Below are 18,441 nucleotides of genomic sequence, written 5' to 3'. Positions count from 1 at the left end.
CTTGGAGGCCTTGGAAAGGCCAGAAAGTCCTGTGGTGAGGTCCGAATCCCAGGCATGTATGTGCTTTCTGGGAAGTCTGTCTTTGTTTTAAGAATGCTGCAGTGCCAGTTCCGGGGTGATCAGAGGTAGAAGCATATGACCCAACCAAAGAAAAATTGTGGTAAGATCTTAAATCACAGTAGGTGCTACAACAGTTCGTGTGACCATGGGCAGGTACATATTGAAGTCTTAGCATCTTTAGTAGCCGCTTACCATCCAAGGTGGATACCCGGGAGGTCACTCTCCCCGGCTCTGTCCAGGTGGCGTAAGGGAGTATAGGGCTCTGCCCGGTGATGTCCAGTCCCTTTCCGCCACGCTAGGCCTTGTGTCTGCGCCTGCATATTCCTACAACTTATCAGAGTCTTTTGGGCAGTGACTGCGGAGGTAAAGCATGCAGGAAACAGTGTCTAATCAACTTAAAACTAAACTTGAGCTACTGGGGCCTGGGATTTAGCTCAGCTTCACAGTCACCTGCCTGGCAGGTGTGGGGTGAGTTTGATCCCCAGTATAAAATAAATAAATAAATAAATAAATTTGAATTACAAACCTCAAAAAAAAAAGTGTAAGCTTACCCCTGGCAATTTAAAATACATAGAGATTTAGTAGCAAAATTGAGTTGAGGCACACCAATGTGCTTAATAGTTGATTAAGCATTGATTAATTTTGATTTTACAGCTTCCCCTCATTCCATGATATGAAGTTGAATGATATGGATTCAATGATTTTTTTTAAAAAGTATTTAAATATATTTGTAAACATTTTAAAATTGTGAGGTATTACCACTTTTAAAATTTTTTTTATCTTTTTGAGACATACCAGCCTGGGCTATAAAGTGAGGCTTTTTCTTTAAATTCAGCACAGACATCAGTGGCTACAGGGAAATAATCACATAGGAGAAAAAACCCCATCTTCTTAGGAGATAGAAGGGTGAGAATCCAGAGAAATAAAGTAATTTTTTTTTTTTTTTTTTTGGTCTTTTTGAGACAGGGTCTGGCTGTGCAGTTCAGGCTGGCCTTGGGCTCACTTTGTAGCCCAGGCTGGTTTGGAACTTGTCACGATCCTCTGCCTCAGCCTTTTGGGTGCTGGGATTACAGGAGTGCCATCATATCCGGGTACCATTATTTTCTTAAAGCAAAAATATATCTTAGGGGGTACTTGACTGTGCTGTGGTGAACAGATGAAGCCCATCATATTCAGAAAATGGGAGAAATATTGGGGTGAGGTCCCAGGAATCTAGAGAGTACTCTGGTCCAGTGAGGATCAGCTCGCTTCTTCCTTCAGCCTCCATATCTGTATCAGCTGGAGCAGACAGCTGTGCATTTTCCTGTGATTACCTCTCATGCTTTTCTCCTGACAGTATGCACTGCCATTCACTGACTTGCTTCGAGACTCCCCAGGAACAGGGCAATGTTTTACTTTATATGTGTGAAGATGCTAGCAGTTCAAGACTCAAAGTCACACTCAGACTCTATCCATAAAATTCTGTATATACTTATTTTTTTTGTTCTTTATGCCACCATAAACCAGCTTTTGAAATTTTTTAGTGGACAACCTGGAATTCACTTAATCAGGAGCAGAATTCCCTATCTTGCCAAAAGCTTGAAATATTTCTCTTTCTTGGTTTAACTAACTCTGGGTTCTCCAGAGGACAATCCTTTATTCTCTATCACCCTTATAAAATTTCTTAGCGTGCTGTTGGCATTAGTCAATCTCCCTGCATTTTATTGCTGTTGTTCTCCTTTCTTAAAATTTTTAAAATTTCAGTATATTATTGAACAGCTCATACTAATCACTGATAGTCCAGTTATCCAATTATCTACTTATCACTGACATTCTCCTTCTCTTGGTGGCTTCTGTGCTGTCTCTATATAATTTTATTATGATTCTTGGTGATGTCTGCACTGACATAGACACCTCTTCCTTACTCTGGCCTTCAGTTCTCTTAATCTCTCCACAAACATTCTTTTTTTTTTAAATCGGTACTGGGGATCGAACTCAGGACCATGCGCTTGCAAGGGAGGCGCTTGTGCCACTGAGCTAAATCCCCAGGCCCTACTCTGCACAAACATGAACATGTCTTTTATGTTCCTCAGTTTTTTATTCCCATTGTAATGTCACACATTTTATTCCTATCCAGGACAATCTTTAATTCCTATCCATGACCTTAATTTCAGGTGGTCCACACTCTAGCTATCACTTTTATCATTTAAACTGTTGTTATCACCCCAGTATGCTTTGATTCCACTGGGAGCTGTAACCTATTGATTCCTAGGACCTTTAACCTGTTTGTGGCACTTCTACCAGGTCTACAATACTCTCCTGATTGCCTACTTAAAACTTCACTTTTATAATCACTCATCACTGTACTTTCCTAAGTAACTGTCAAAATTATTTACATTTGGCATTTAGGGGCTGGGGATTTAGCTCAGTGGCACAAGTGCCTGCCTGGCAAGTGTGAGGTCATGAATTCAATCCCCAGTAGTCCCCAAAATACATAAATGTAAATAAAATAAAATAAATTTGGCATTTAAATTGATCTCTTTTCATCCAGTCTATTTTGGAGATACATACCCTCACACATACGTACCTTTTCTTGTTAAATTTATAATCAGTAATCTCAGGTAAGGCTTTAATTCTACTTAATTCATTCTCTCCATTCATCCTTCTTCCCTTATTAAAGAATTTAAAACCCAGGTATGAGAACATTCGTACAGATACAAAATAAACACATATCAAAGATGTACTTAATACATTAATGAAAGTATCAGCACATCATTAACATCAGTACAAATAAGAATATGACTTAAGGAATAAAAACTAAAACCTGCTTTCTGTACAGCTCACTTCCTGCATTGACAAGTCTTACTATTTTACTATCTTTGTAAGTGTGGTTTACCATTTTAGGAAGCTCTTCAACAGTAGATAAAAGTTTCAAATAACTTTTTTATTCAACCTAGAATTAATTTATATAAACATTAACTTGTTCAAGTCTTTGACAGATAGCACTAAATAAGTTTACTCCTCAATATTTTTTAAGCACTTTATCTCAAAATTTTGACTTTGCTGTTTAATTAATTCTAAACTACTATTCTTATCTAATACTAATGCCCCAGAACCATGTTAAACAGGATTCTATTTTTTTTTTTTTTTTTTTTGGTTCTTTGAGGAAGGATCTCATTACATAGTTCAGGCCAGTCTTGCATTTTACTTTGTAGCCCAGGCTGACCTCAGATTCTCAGTGAGCTTCCTGTCTTAACTTCCAGAGTGCTTGGGATTATAGGAGTTTGCCAGTTATTTGTAAATACATCCATTTTGCTTTCTCCCTTTGAAGACTTTACTGTGTTGATTAAAACTGTGTTTTGTTTTATGAACAGATTCTGTGTGGTATTACTAGGGAATGAATATTTGACACATTTTAATTCCTTATAAGATAAAGTAAAGTAAATTTCCATTTACAAAGAACCGGAATCATTTTTTTTTTTTTTTTTTTGGTGCTGGGGATTGAACTCACCCCAGCACAAGCAGGCACTTATGCCACTGAGCTAAACCCCCCGGCCCAGGAATCATTTTCAATGCTAGACAAGAAACATTTGCATTATTATCATTTTTAAAACCATCTACATGGTTGCAAATAGACCTTAGACCCACAGTGGAACACACCTTTATAGAACCAGATATTAACTAGAGGGTAGGGCCCAGGATACAGCTCAGCAGCACAAGTGCCTGTGGCAAGCGTGAAGTCTTGAGTTCAATCCCCAGTACAAGCAAAACAAAACAAACAGAAAAAAAAAAAAAAAAAAAAAAAAAAAAAAAACCCGAAGATGTAACTGCAGGGTTTGTTATACAACACTGAACATTTCATTGTGAGGACAGTCTTAAATCTTTTATCTCATTTCCAGATGTTAATAGTGCTTCCTTTCGATTTCTATGAAGTTGTGTATGGGAAGTGCCTCTAATACCTGACTTAGAAAAAATGGCAGGAGTTATCCAGGTTGAAAGCTGACCCAGTCAGCTGGCCACAGTTCACAGGGCTTTTTTTGCTGACCCTTACTCTACTTTTAGAACTGCAAGACACGATCTGTATAGATGCTGTAGGCATCATTGGTACTCAAAAGTGGTTTGAGTACAGGAGAGATTCAGAATGAGGATGAAGGTTACCCCCTTCCTTGCTCTTCACTAACATCTGTTTCCTAAATCAGCTCTGTGAGATTCTGTTTGGTTTGGGGCATCAAGATTCTTAGATTGATGAGTGGAGGACCTAAAGAAGAAAGGTGTCCAAAAGGTAGAAGCACTTTTTTTTTTTTTTTGGTACTGGGGATCGAACTCACAACTGCATACTTGCAAGGTAGGCACTTACACTGCTGAACTAAATCCCTGGCCCGAAGTGCTTAATTAAGACTTTGCTAAAATGAAACATGTAGCCTAGAGTGGCTTAATTCTAGTCACAATTGATGTGAACATAGAAATGCAAATGTATTTATTTTTTAAAGGCAATTTAGTATAAATAAAGAAGTAGGTCATGATATCTGAAAGCTCAAAAAATAGTCTTTTTTAAAAAATTTTATTTAAAAGGAAAAAGAGAAAAACATAAAACAAAGCGGTGTAAGGGTACAAGTAATATAGAACTACAAAAAAAAAAAAAGTAAGAAATCACCAGTTAATAGATTACATATTATCATGTTAGAGATAGTTGCTCAAATCACACTATCAAAGCATACAAAGTGGACATTCAAACAGTGAGACTGCAAACAGTTGTGTTCAATGATCCAACCAAAAACATTAATATGGTCAGCTATTTAACACCCCTAAACACACTTGCTGTTGTATCCTTTAGAGCTCTTTTTTTCCCTCTTTTTTTTACAACAAAATTTACACATTTTGGGTTTTATCACTCCTTAGTTCTTACTACTTTTTTGGGGGGGGGAGAGAATAAAGTCAAATATGGCAAAACAAAGCTGTCAGTCAAAACCAAGCGTAGACATAGCACATGATGTAAAACAGAGTACAAGGCTATCAACAATGTCTCTTGTTTCCTTAAAAAGAATTGTCTATCTCATTAGATATTATAAAGTTGAACAAAACAGTAGAGAACAAGACCAATAAAACTTAAGCATTGTAAACATTACAGGACTTCCAAAGGAGACAATAGTCAAACCAAAATGGGCATCCTAGTGAATCTTATTGCCTTCAAAGTAGTTGCCTATACCCTCAAACTTGATACTATCATACAGAATGAAACAGAGTCTAATCAGTCAAAACAAGATCCTGGGAGTACTACAGGACTTCAAAACAAGTTAATAGGAAATCAAAAAAAGTTACTATTATATATCCTGCTAATTTTTTAAATTTTTCCCCTTAAAACAAACATAAGAAATAACTAAATAATTTTTTTAATGAATAAGGGAGAGATTGAGATAAAACAGGACATAACAATATAACAATACAGGTCAAAGCATGACTTGTTTCAGCAACCTAGTGCTTCACCACCAAATAACCTGACTTAATAATAGTTACCATAGTGTCTGTCTTTTTCCTTGAAATATTTGAATAAAACTTCATATACTATAGCTTCAAATATTTCCATATCAAGAAGCCCAGAATAAAGCCTTTCTAATTAATAAGTGAAAACTATATAAGGCTTCAAGGCCACATAATGGGGAATCATGATTACCACATATTTTTATATATTTGAATCATTACTTACATTAGGGAAACTATTCGGTATTCACACATGCGAGATTGATTTACTTAACTTATGAGTATGGTCTCAAGCTGCGCCCATTTATTGATAAATATCTCAATATGATCCTTCTTTATAGCTGAATAATACTCCATTGTATAGAAATACCACAACTTTTTTATCCATTCCTCAGTTGATGGACACTTGGGTTGTTTCCAAGAGCTGGCGATTACAAATTGTGCTGCTATAAACATAGGTGCACATATATCCCTGTGGTATGATGCTTTCAGTTTTTCTGGGAATATGCCTAGAAGTGGAATAGCTGGAATAAATGGGACTTCCAATCCCAGCTTTTTGAGAAATCTCCAGACTGACCTCCACAAAGGCTGCACCAGTCTACACTCCCACCAACAGTGTAGGAGAGTTCCTTTTTCCTCACAGCCTCTCCAGCATTTGTTGTTGTTGGTTTTCTTGATCCTGGCCATTCTTTCAGGAGTAAGATGGTATCTCAGTGTGGGTTTAATTTGCATTTCTCTAATGACCAATGATGATGAACATTTTTTCATGTATTTATTTGCCATTTGCATTTCTTCACCTGAGAAGTGCGTATTCATCTCAGATGCCCATTTTTGGATTGGATCTTTGAATTTTGGGGGTCTGAGTTTTTTTTAATTCTTTATATGTTTTAGACAAGAGTCCCTTGTCTGAGAGAGAGCACTAAAATCTTTTCCCAGTTTGTGGGTTTTCTTTTCATTATGCTGGAGATTTCTTTGGACATGCAGAATCTTTTTAATAAGAAGTGGTCCCAGTTATTGATTCTGGGAAGTATTTCCCGTGCGGTTTGAGTCCTGTTCATGAATTCTCTACCTACTCCTATGTCTTCAAGGTTTCTACCCAATTTGTCTTCCAATAGATTTAGTGTTTCTGTTTTAATATTCAGCTCTTTTACCCATTTAGATTTTAATTTAGTACATGGTGATAGGCATGGGTCTAGCTTTAGTTTTTGGCAAGTGGAGAGCCAGTTTTTCCAGCACCATTTATTAAAGAGACTGTCGTTCTTCCAGTGAACTTTCTTGGCTCCTTTATCAAAAATAAGGTGGTTGAGTGTGTTTGTAGTTGTGGTTGTATCTTCTAATCTATTCCATTGATCTTCGGCTCTGTTTTGATTCCAATACCATGTTGATTTTACTACTGTTGCTTTGTAGTATAACTTCAAGTCAGGGATTGTGATGTCTCCTGCTTTGTCTTTGCTGCTTAGAATTGCCTTTGCTATTCTAGGTCTCTTCTGGTTCCAGATGAAATTTAGGAGTGATTTCTCTAGATCTATAAGGTATGTTGATGGTATTTTTATTGGGATTGCACTGAATTTGTATAACAGTTTTTGGAGAATGGCCATTTTCACAATGTTTGTTCTTCCTATCCATGAGCAAGGGATGTCTTTCCATTTTCTGAGATCATCTTCAATGTCTTTTTTCAGTGTATTATAATTTTCACTGTATAAGTCTTTCACTTCTTTCGTAAGAATAATTCGTAAATATTTCATTTTTTTGCTTGCTAATGTGAAGAGTGTAGTTTCTCTTATTTCCCTCTCTGTGATTCAAAAAATAGTCTTATTCTGAAATCCTTTGTGTTTGTTGCAGGGTTAACAGTGAAGTTTGGAAAAATGTGATGGGATAGGCAAAGAACCATTTTGCTTTTACTTCTTACTGTTTTTTGTTTTTTGTTTTTTCCTTCAATGTAATTCTCCCGAAGCATCTGTCAAGTTGAAATGATTGAGCCATTGGAAGAGTTCTTCTGTGGTTTGAGTAACACCCCCCACCCTCCACCTCTTAGCCCCCAGCCCTGCTTTTCGGGTGCCAGAGGTTACTGATTGAAACTTGATCACCAGTTGGTGGTGATAGTAGGTAAGCTGAAGGACACCATCTGCGAATCAGAAGGAAGGTCCTGACAAGACACTGAATCTGCTTGATCTTGGACTTCCCAGTCTACAGAATTGTGAAAAAATAATTTCTGTACTTTTAGCTATATGCTATGTAGTATTTTGTTAGAACAGCTGAATGGTTCTGGTACAAGGAGTTGTTTTGTTTTGTTTTGAGATAGGGTCTGCTTGTATAGTTTAGACTGCCCTTTAGCTCTGTGTAGCCCAGGCTGGCCTCCCAACTCATAGCTGTCTTCCTGTCTCCACCTCCAGAGTAGCACCCTGCCAGACTCATAAAATATTTCAAGCCTAAGGCGATGGAGATGAAAGGAAATTCAGAAGAGCTCTCTGCCTTTCCCTAGTTGTCTAGAAACAAAGCATTATTTCCCCTAGTTAAGGTGTCCTGATTTTCAGTATATACAAGCACATGATAGCAGCCTGTCACCAGAGATGTCACACCAAAAACCAGTCTATATATGTGAGCCTTATTAATTACTCCTCATCCTTCATTAGTTCCCAGTGTGTACTGTTCCACAGATTGATACCTAAGATGCCTAAAACCTCTTCCTTTGTCTTGTTACATATCTAAAAATGTATTTTTCTGAATGAGGACATTGCGGAAGCCCAAGTTCTCACCACCTCTTTGAGTTATCTGTTACCGAGTTTCTCCCATGTTTGTTAACATCACATATTGCGTATATCAGTAAATTTGTTTTTCACTTGTTTACCTGTCTTTTGTCAGTGTGATTGTCAGACTCCCAGTTGGAGAAAGTGGGAGGAAGGACAAATAGTTTTTCTTTCCCTACAGGATCATTCCTTTGGGACTATTTAAGGATAACAATATAACTCTTTACATAGTGATAGAGGAAGAAATGAGAAAGATTTAGGAGAGTGGAAAAATAATGTCACAAGTTCCTAGAAGTTTGTGTGACCTATGCTATACTTTAGGAAATTCTAGTGTAGTTTACTTTACATTATAGTAATAAGCTGTTTATATAGTATAAGATTTACCCTTTGAATCAGATCTTCCTTATTCCATCTCTCCCTTGGGTTCTCACTCTTCCATTTGCAAGGCAAGGGACTCTTTTGCATTGTTTCTTCCAGGAAGTTGAGTTTTACATGAAAAAGGTCAAACTTTATCTTTAATTCTAACCACCATTAGGTTACTTTTACTGCAATAGTACTATATTAGAAAAATTTTGCTTTCCAAAATTTGTAAGCAAAATAACCTCTGAAATAGATGTTATGAGGGTTTTTGTTTTTAACTAAGAGTGAAACTGAGGTTTAAAGAGGTTAAACTTATTGCATAGTGAAAAACAGCTGGTTGGTATGCACTGTATATAGTGACTGTAGTTCTAACCGAAGTCTGTGTGACTCCAAAAGCTATTGTGTAGAACTGAGGATGTACCTCAGTGGTAGAGCTTTTGCCTTGCATGCATAAGGTCCTGTGTTTGACCCTTAGCACTTAAAAAAAATAAAGGCCTTTATGTAACCAAGTTCTTATAATTCTAACTAGCAGAAGGGTGTGGGTTTGGAAACCAGGAATTCAGGCTTACTGTCATACCTTGGTAGATGACTGCTTTGACACTCCTTGAATTTAGACTTGATGGATTGAGGGGAATATTTTTTTTCTCGGTTATCCTTGTTTGGTACTTGATGTACAGGTGAGAACTTGCTGGTGTCCAATGCCTCGTGGCTTGCTTTCCAGTCAAAACAATTGTTTGGTCTTCATTTTTGGTATTCATCTCATTTCCTGGAACCAGTTAATAAATACCCAGGTACTGCTGTATTTAGGTTGTTTCAAATATTTTTTATGTCATTCTCATGATGACTAAACTTGTAGAGAGATAAATTTGTCCATATGAAGGCATATCTGAAATCTGATTTTAAATAAGTATGGGTTCCCGGTCAAAGGATAAATGTAGGGGCTGGGGATTTAGCTGAGCAGCATAAGCACCTGCCTTGCAAGCAGGCAGTCATGAGTTCGATCCCCGGTACCGATAAAGAAAGAAAGAAAGAAAGAAAGAAAGAAAGAAAGAAAGAAAGATAAATGTATAAGAATCTTGATAAGTATTTCCAAATTCCATAGAAATTCTATTATATTGCACATCAATAAGCAGAGTATGAGAAGATGTGAGTTCTATCTTTGCTAACTTGACAGGTGATACTTGTAGTTTTTATTGTATTTTTCTTATTAATAGTAAATTAGCATGTTCTAGATATGTCTTCCCTATTTTTATTTGTTGGCTTACTTGCCTGTTTCATTTCTTTGTTTTGTTTTTGTGGTTTTTTTTTTTTTTTGTTGTTGTTGTTGTTGTTTTGTTTTGTTACCTGGGATTGAACTCACAATCTTGTACCTAAATTAGTAGGCAAGTACTTAAGCCACTGAGCTAAATCCCCAGAGCTTTTGCCTTTTTTTGAGACAGGGTCTTGCTCTACAGTTCAGGCTGGCCTTGAGCTCACTTTAAAATAGCTCAGGCTGGTCTTGAACTCACAATGATCCTCCTGCCTCAGCCTCCCAAGTGCTGGTATTACAGGCATGCGCCGCCATGCTCAGTTCATTTTGGTTTTTTGAGGTAAGGTCTCCTGTGTTTCTTGGGCTGGTCTTGAACTCCTAGACTCAAGTGGTTCTTTCATTTCAGCATCCTCAGGTACTGGGATTGCAGGAACGTGCCACCAAATGAGATTCATCTTTGTCTTTTGTGTCTATCAGATTTCTGATTTTTTTTCCTTGTACATTGTAAGTGTTACAGGCAGCTAAGTTAGATAAAAATATTATAGGCAGTCAGACAGGGCTGGGCCCTCAAAGAAGCCAGTGCAAGAAGGCCCCATACTTTGCAACCTTGGAGGAGACAGATACCTCCTGCTGTGGGCCAGAGTTGAAGACAAAAGACCAAACAAATACAACCACATCTTAAGTATAAGCATCAGGTATTGATATTCTAAATAGGTATCAGTCATCTTGAGGAAGCCAGGAGTCATTAACCTAACTTTTTACGAGCAAAGACCCTATCGTATTCATACCTGCTTGCTACATGATTTGTCTCCACATTTGATTCCAATTTAATCTCTTTCACCTGAGCAATTAACACTTGTAATCTCATTGAATGACCATAGTTCTGTCCCACTTACCTGGTGCATTTCCATTTCCATTTTCCCCCATGCTAGACATGCCTCACATTGTGGTTTTGTTTTATAAAAATGTCTTAAAAAGATAGTCTTTGGCAACCCACTTGGGAACCCTTCTATCTCTCAGTATCTTTCTTTCTCTCAATTAATATAATATGCTCTTAACCTCCATTGTTCCTAAAATTATTCTTCGATTTTAGGCAACATAAATTTGTACCAGACATCTAGTAGGCTGGGGGTATCATTCTCCTATATCATAAGGACCCCCTTATACATTGAGAAAAATCAGCTCTTGATTTATAATTCAGAATAATTCTCCCAAGTTTTTCATTGAGCTGTGATCCTTTGCTTCTGGATTTTGTGTGTGTGTGTGTGTGTGTGTGTGTATGTGTAAATTATGTGAAGATCGAGGGAATGAATTACATTTCAGGGAACCAGAATACTATATATAAAGGCCTAAAGTAGGAAGAAGTCTAGTGTATTTGGAAAACAATAAGAAAGTCTGTGTATCTTGAGTGGTATAATTATATTTATTTATTTATCTTGGTACTGAGAATTAAACTTAGGACCTTGTGCTTGTCTGTCAGGCATTTATGCCACTGAGCTAAACCCCTGGCCTGGTATAATTCTATTTAAAGTGATGTCTGTAATTTATTTTACAATGTACTTAATTTTGACATATTAAAATAGCATTTGGATGAATTTTTTTGTTGTAAACATTATAGTAAAATAATTTCTTTTTGATTCATTGTTTTTTTCTTTTGTCCTTTCTTTTAGAATTAAAATGTAAGACATGCAATGTGCTTAGATCTCAGAACAATTACTAATTGCCAAATATGAGATCAGTTTTTAATAAGTAATAACTGAAACAGCAATACAAGTAACGGTACCATTTGTACAGCATTTATTTACACACTTACTGTGATAGCTCGGACCCCGGAATAAAAACCCAAGGAAGTAAGAAATTAAAATTTGGGGAGCAGAGGCTTTATTTTAGGCCAGGCCTTGGTGACGCAACCCCCTGGAGCCAATTTGGAGACTGCGCACCCCCGAGACTGGAGAAGTTGGTTTTAAAAGCTGAAGAAGGGGGGGGGGCACAAAAGAAACCCGCAGAGCTGTTAAGCTGTTGACCCAAATCTGGAAACTGTAAAGCTGTCCACTTAGTTCTGACAACATTGGGAGCCTTTGGTGCCTTTCACGTTACTCCCATCCTGCAGATAAGCATTATCTTGGAATAGCACATTTGCAGTAACATTTGGGAAGGTTAATTATTAGACAGCTTGCTAGCAATAACATGTGGAAGGGGGGAGGCGTTAATTATCTTGGGACAGCTCATTAACACTAACATGTGGGAAGGGGTCGAAAGTTACAAGAAGCTGAAACTTAAGTTTTTACAAGGATTTGGAACCTAACCCTTTTGGTGCATTAAGGTTAAGCCACAACATTTTTGTAATTTCTTTGAAGTTAAGCATTTCTTAAGAACAGCGCAATTAGCACATTTTATGACAGACTACCACCGGGTAGGGAAAAGGGGAAGGCAGTGCAGTGCATTACAGAACAGAAAATATGGCAAGATTACTTTCCTTGGGGAGAGCAAGGTCAGGTAAGGGTTGTGCTAACAAGCAAGTCTCCCTGCATACAAGCAAGTTTAGATAAGAAGGAATCCTGTTTTCCTCAGCAGAAAATGGGGAAGCCTAGGAGTAATTAACAACTCCTGTTAGCTTATCTTAGCACCGCATCTGTTATTTGTACAGGGCAACAATAGTTAACATATCAATTAGGTAAGGTTTTGCAATTCTTTACAGAGAAGAGCATTGATTAACATATCAATTAGGTCACCCAGAAGGAGAAGGAAAACGCATACAGTAAGGCCACCTTACAGGCTTTGCTATAGTACACATACAAGGAAGCTGTTTTTCTTAAGAGTACAACACTTACAGCATTTATTTATATGCTAAGTACTTTTCCAAGATAGATATATAAAAAATTTAAAAGATAGATGTATGTATTCATTTTTCTTTTTTTAAGAGAAAAAAACCCAAAGCAGTAAAAGGGTACAAGTAACACAGAATTTCAAGAAAAGAAAATATACAGTAAGAAATCACTAGTTAATAGATTACATATTGTCATCCCAGAAACAGTTGTCCAAATTTCAAAATTAAAGCATACAAAGTAGACATTCGTCCAGTGAGATTGCAGACAGTTCTGTTCAATGATACAACAAAAACTCGGTAATATGGCTTTCTATCCTATACACTTAAACATACATGCAGTTATATCCTTTAGATCACCTTCTTTTCCTCTCTTTTTTACAATAACAATTACACTTTTGGGGTTTATTACTCCCATAGTTCTTATAACTTTTTTTTTATGTAGTTATTTTTCATAAAATCATTAAAAGAAAGGTAATATTATTTCCATTTTAAAGATGAGAAGCCTAAGACATTGAGAGATGTAGTAACATGCTCAGAGTACAATTAGTAAAAAGGAAGATTCAGAACTCCAACAAGATCTAGAACCCAAAACTTTTTTCCTAAAGAGTAGGAATAATTTATCGAGAGAAAGACAGCCTCCATCTAAAAGAGATGGAAGGGGGCCAGAAAAGTGGGTTACCTGCTGACCCTGCTTCTTAAGGTGGTTTTATTGAGCAAAGCTGCAAGGTGAGGCAGATAGAACCTAAAACTTAATTGATAGTTGTGGAGGCAACCCTCCTTGAAAGAAGAGCAATCATTTCCATTTTGGCTAAACCCTGCCCTATTTCCATGCATTGATATGTATCCCCCCAGTTGGTTTAAACGATGCAAATCGATCTAGCAGAGATGCTGAAGTGTAATCTTTGAAGTGGGAGGTGGTCTGCCCCATAGCTCCCAAGTAGCTTGTGTGATCTAGGTGGGAGGGAGAGCCACACTCCACATTGCTGGCTGGAATTGATCCTGGAGTGAGAGAAGCAGTGACATCTCAGGGCATAAAAAATCACATATCAGAGCTAAAGCATGATCTCAAAACATTAGATACTGCCTCAAATTGTGTTCACAGATTACTGTTTCTGCATGTCTCTCTGCATATTGCAGAGGTGATTTCGCCTACCTAGTCCAGCTCATGGCACTCATGTACTTCCTGCCACAACTACAGTTGCTCATCCTGTGTCACTCCTGTCTTGAAGAATTAATAAAACCTGGGTTCAGCCCTGGGTAATAGCCTTTGTTCTTGTTAACCATCATCTTAGCTGGATTTAAGATCCCATGGCTCACCACAACTACAAATATGTCTTAGTGTCTTTATTCTTGTCATGTGTCATACTGATAGTGGTAAATTAGAATTAACTCAATAGGATTCAAATAACTTTTCCATGGGGTTAGAAATATAAACTTGCCTGACTGCAACAAGGTCTGAGAAAGAAAGGCCCTCTGTAACTACTCCTTCACAGCTTTCTATCATATAATGAATGCTAATAAGTTTGCTTTAAAATCTTTATTGTTATTGCTTTTAAGATATAAAACTATGTGAATAGTAGAGGAAAATAAACAGAACATTCTTCTTTACTCTGACATAAATGTATAATGTTATATATTAAGTTCATTGACATGTAAACTCTCAAGCTCATTGAAAAAGAGTACATCTAGATTTTAAATTCACGTCTCCTAGAACCTAGCACCATTCTCTCTGTATGATACTGAATTCCAAGGCTGAGAACGCATTCAAAGAAAAATGCATGGAGAACAGAAAAATAATGTTAAATTTTTAGAATAAGAATTCATATATATATATATATATATATATATATACACACACACATATTGATATCTGCTGTGAACATGTTGTGATGCTGTAGACAATGGGAATAAAAAGCCTTGCAAAGTAATGTTTTTCCTCAGGGTATGTACTGCTTTCAATGGAATTAAGAACCAAACATTAAATGATAGCTAATAACTCAAAAATGAATACTCATGACTCAACAAAACAGTGACTTTCATAAAAAGTGGTACAGAAACTCAAAAGATGTATTTTTTACTGCTAGATGATAACGTTGAGATGTGAAACACATTTTCAAGGATGAATTTAGTCTTGGATTAAAATTCAGGTTGAGTTGCCTGAATATGATCTTATTTATATTCTAGCCTTCATATCAGGCTAGGCTAATTCCTAGTGTTAATGATATGTGACATAGAGATAGAGATATATAGATATATTTTCCTTTATTCACTAAAAAATACAGGCATTAGATTAAGCATTTTGACTTTTAATTTTAATGATGAATACAATATTTTAAGTAAAAGCATATTTTAATAGAAAAGAATATATTGTCCTTATTAGCTTTTCTTTGAGAAAAATTGGAATAGGCTAGGATTATTTGATAAAAGTTTTTGAAATTACGTATTGTGTTTAAAACGATAAATTAATTTACATTCATATGTTGTGGTGCTAGTATTTCTGGATTAGGTATGTGAATATAGATTTGCCCAGCTATTAAGAAATATAAATATCTTATGGAACTACACTTTCTGATACAGTTCTCAGGGGTTACTGTAAGAAATATGTTGGACTGGCAAATAAATGCTAAAGTTACACACATGTAATTAAGAACATATTAGGAATTCAATGCAAGTAGATACTGAGAAAAATCCTATTTGGATGGTAAATTCATGGCAAATCATCTTACCCTTAGTATCTTTGGAGATGATTAAATTTGACTAATAGGTAGAGAGTAGGTGAATATTATTATGAGGTTCCTAAGAAAAGAAATCAGAAGTTTATCTCAGTAATGGCATATTTAAATGTTATCGTTAAATGGGATATGGATGAAAATCACATGAAGATAATTGAAAAACATGTAGAGTTGAGGATATAGCAACTAGAAGACAATTAATAAATACAGAAAATAGATAAGAGGAAGGGGATCTGGGGAGGGGCAAGGTGTGTAAGGAAAGGTAATGTGGGAATGGATATGACCAAAGTATTTTATACACATGTATGATGACAAATGCTACAGTATATATATTTGTGGGCAAATTGGGAGCATTTACTTAAATTTATTTAAATTCTTTAATAAGGTTTGAAAACATACGCCTAGCCCCTTCTAAAATTTGCTTGGTCCTCACTCCATAAATAAGGGGATTGAGCATAGGGGGAATGACCACATAGAGGTTGGCCAGCAGGATATGGACATAACGTGGAAAGTGTTTCCCACCAAATCTATAGGCAAAGACAGAAAAGAGGGCAGGGATATAAAAGAGTAGAATGACACAAACATGGGATCCACAGGTGCTCAGGGCCTTGGACCGGGCTTCTTGAGAAGAGAGGTGGAAGACAGCTCGGAGGATATGGATGTAGGAAACAGCAATAAGGATGATGTCGAGGCCAGTGGAGAGAAGAGCAGCTGTCAACCCATACCAGACATTGATGGAGATGTCAGAACAGGACAGACGGGCGATGCCCATGTGCTCACAAAATGTATGGGCAATGATGTTGACCCGGCAGTAGTGTAGTCTCTGAAGAAGAAAGATAGATGGAAACATGATGATGAAGCTGCGGGTCAGGGTGGCAATGACGAGCTTCCCAATGACCTTCCTCGTGAGAATAGTTGTATATCTCAAAGGGGAACAGATTGCTACATAGCGGTCAAAAGCCATGGACAATAGGACAGCAGAGTCAGCCACAAAGAGGAAGTGGATGAAGAACATCTGGGTGAGGCAGCCTTCAAAGGAAATGTGACTAGAACCTAACCAGAAGTTGGCCAGAGTCTTGGGCATGGTGGAGGTAGACAGCAAGATATCAGTACTGGCCAGCATGGACAAGAATATGTACATGGGCTCATGCAGGTTTGGCTGGGAGATGATGATACAGATTAGAATGCCATTGCCTACCAGGGCAGCTATGTACATGGTGCAGAACAGGATGGAAAGCCAGATGTGTAGGTGCTCCAGCCCAGGGATGCCGGTGAGTAGGCAGCCTGCTGTGCGAGTGTCAGAGTTGTTCCTAGCAGCCACGATGTTAGCAGATAAAAAAGGCATGCTTTTTTGTACAGCCCTCACCTGTGTCATAGGGAAAAAATAGTTTCAGACTTTGCACACACAAATAGTGTTCATAAAGGCTTGTGAACAACCACAATGTCTGTGCATGCTTACTGGCCCTACAATAGTCAAGAGCTTAATACACAGGCATGTTATCAATAATGATCACACACATACCTTACAAAAGTACACAGTCATTGGCCCTTTCCACAGACAGGCTATTCACCCTTATTCAGGAAGTTTACACAGCAGTAAGACTTTTAGAAAACTATAGAATTTAAAAAAACATGGCCAACAGCACAGCTGTCTTAGGTTCTGTTTTTTTTTTTTTTCCCTTGTACCAGGTATCGAACTCATGACCTTGTACTTGCCAAACAGGCGCTTATGCCGCTGAGCTAAATCCCCAGCCACCAGTTGTTGTAGGTTCTGAAAATTAGCAATGTGCAGAACACCAACCTCCCCACCCCCAAAACAACAACAACAAAAAAAACAGCAACAAAATCAAATTCATCTAGGCTAGGGATATAGCTCGGTGGTAGAACACTGCCTAGTATGCTCAAGATCCTGGGTTGATCTCAGTGTATCAAAACAGAGAAACAAAATCCTTTATAATCTCTGTGGGTGAGTGAGCTGTTACAACCTGCAAAAGCCCCAGCCTCTGCAGAGAAGGCAGCAGTTCAACACCAAAGAGCAATTGGATTTAGTTACCCCACTTCCTGAAAGAGCAGGATTGGGAGCAGTCAGTATTGAAGATCTTATACTTCTTTCCCCAAGGCACAGATCTGCTGATACATTGCGAGTCAGTGAAGGAAGCTCTGGCACTTAGAAAGGACCTTGGAGAGTTTTTCAGGGGGAGTGGGCAGAGCACCGACCTGCATCAGAGATCTGCTTTGTCAGCTATTGACTCTGTGATCTTAGACAAGACACTGTCTTCTCCGAATAACAATTTTCTTTTTTTTATTGGTACCAGGGATTGAACTCATAACTGCCTGCTTGTAAGGCAGGCGCTTATCCCACTGAGCTAAATCCCCAGCCCCTAGAATAACAATTTTCTGATCTTTACAATGAGTAAAACTGCTCTCCTGCTTATATATTAAATTTGGCCTGTGGAAGCCTCATTAAGCTGTATTACAGCTTGTGTTAGATGTCACAAAGCCTCATGCAGCCATAGGTGGGGCTTTTTCAGAGATGGCTGGATCTAAAGTACATGACACTAAATTTGATTCAAGGTGCAATGTTAGGCTCAGGGGCACTAGGATTAAGGGTGTGAGTGCTACTTGCCCTGAGTAGTTGGGATAAAATAAAAGAAAGAAGCTGTTAATATGCCTTGCTTGTTTTGCTATCTTCTGCCCACCACGAACTGGTTCTCCTCTGCCAAGCTACCCTGCCTTGGAGCCAGGTGATTATGGTTTTTTTTTTAAATTTTATTTTTTAAAGAGTGTAAAACTAAGCATAACAAAACAACAAAGCAGATCAGAAGAAAACAATGTAAGAGACACATTCCAAAGCAAGACAATAGATCATCACTGTCTATCATATTGTCTCCTGTTTTCTTCTAAATAGTTTTCATATCTTCACACACAACTCATACAAAACAAAACAGTATTAAACTGATCAGAATAGATGATACAGGTATTTTAGGCCTTCAAAACCAGACAATAGGG

At 37.4% G+C, this 18,441-nt stretch overlaps 2 protein-coding genes and 1 pseudogene across 3 annotated transcripts in view; 2 read left to right on the top strand and 1 right to left on the bottom strand.

The window, feature by feature from the left end:
- Positions 1–13: 13 nt before the first annotated feature.
- The window catches only part of Ubqlnl (ubiquilin like), a 63,990-nt gene continuing 45,562 nt past the window's right edge, over positions 14–18,441 (top strand). Inside the window, exon 1 of one of the 2 annotated variants that reach the window (XM_063256617.1) lies at positions 14–160. The gene's annotated coding sequence lies outside the window, so the exon portion shown is untranslated. The remainder of the gene's footprint in view (positions 161–18,441) is intronic. The other variant, XM_005001666.2, reaches the window with a different exon arrangement.
- LOC111755533 (small nucleolar RNA SNORA73 family) lies at positions 256–445 on the top strand (annotated as a pseudogene).
- LOC100716620 (olfactory receptor 52B6) lies at positions 15,797–16,807 on the bottom strand. The gene has a single exon (XM_003465343.2). The coding sequence runs from the start codon at positions 16,805–16,807 to the stop codon at positions 15,797–15,799; it is 1,011 nt and encodes a 336-aa protein (XP_003465391.2).

Source organism: Cavia porcellus, unplaced genomic scaffold, assembly GCF_034190915.1.
Source record: "Cavia porcellus strain 051 isolate PalLab524CR breed Dunkin Hartley unplaced genomic scaffold, mCavPor4.1 scaffold_9, whole genome shotgun sequence".
Taxonomy (NCBI): domain Eukaryota; kingdom Metazoa; phylum Chordata; class Mammalia; order Rodentia; family Caviidae; genus Cavia; species Cavia porcellus.
The sequence above is the reverse complement of the archived record's forward strand: the minus strand, read 5'-3'. Positions and strand labels throughout refer to the sequence as shown.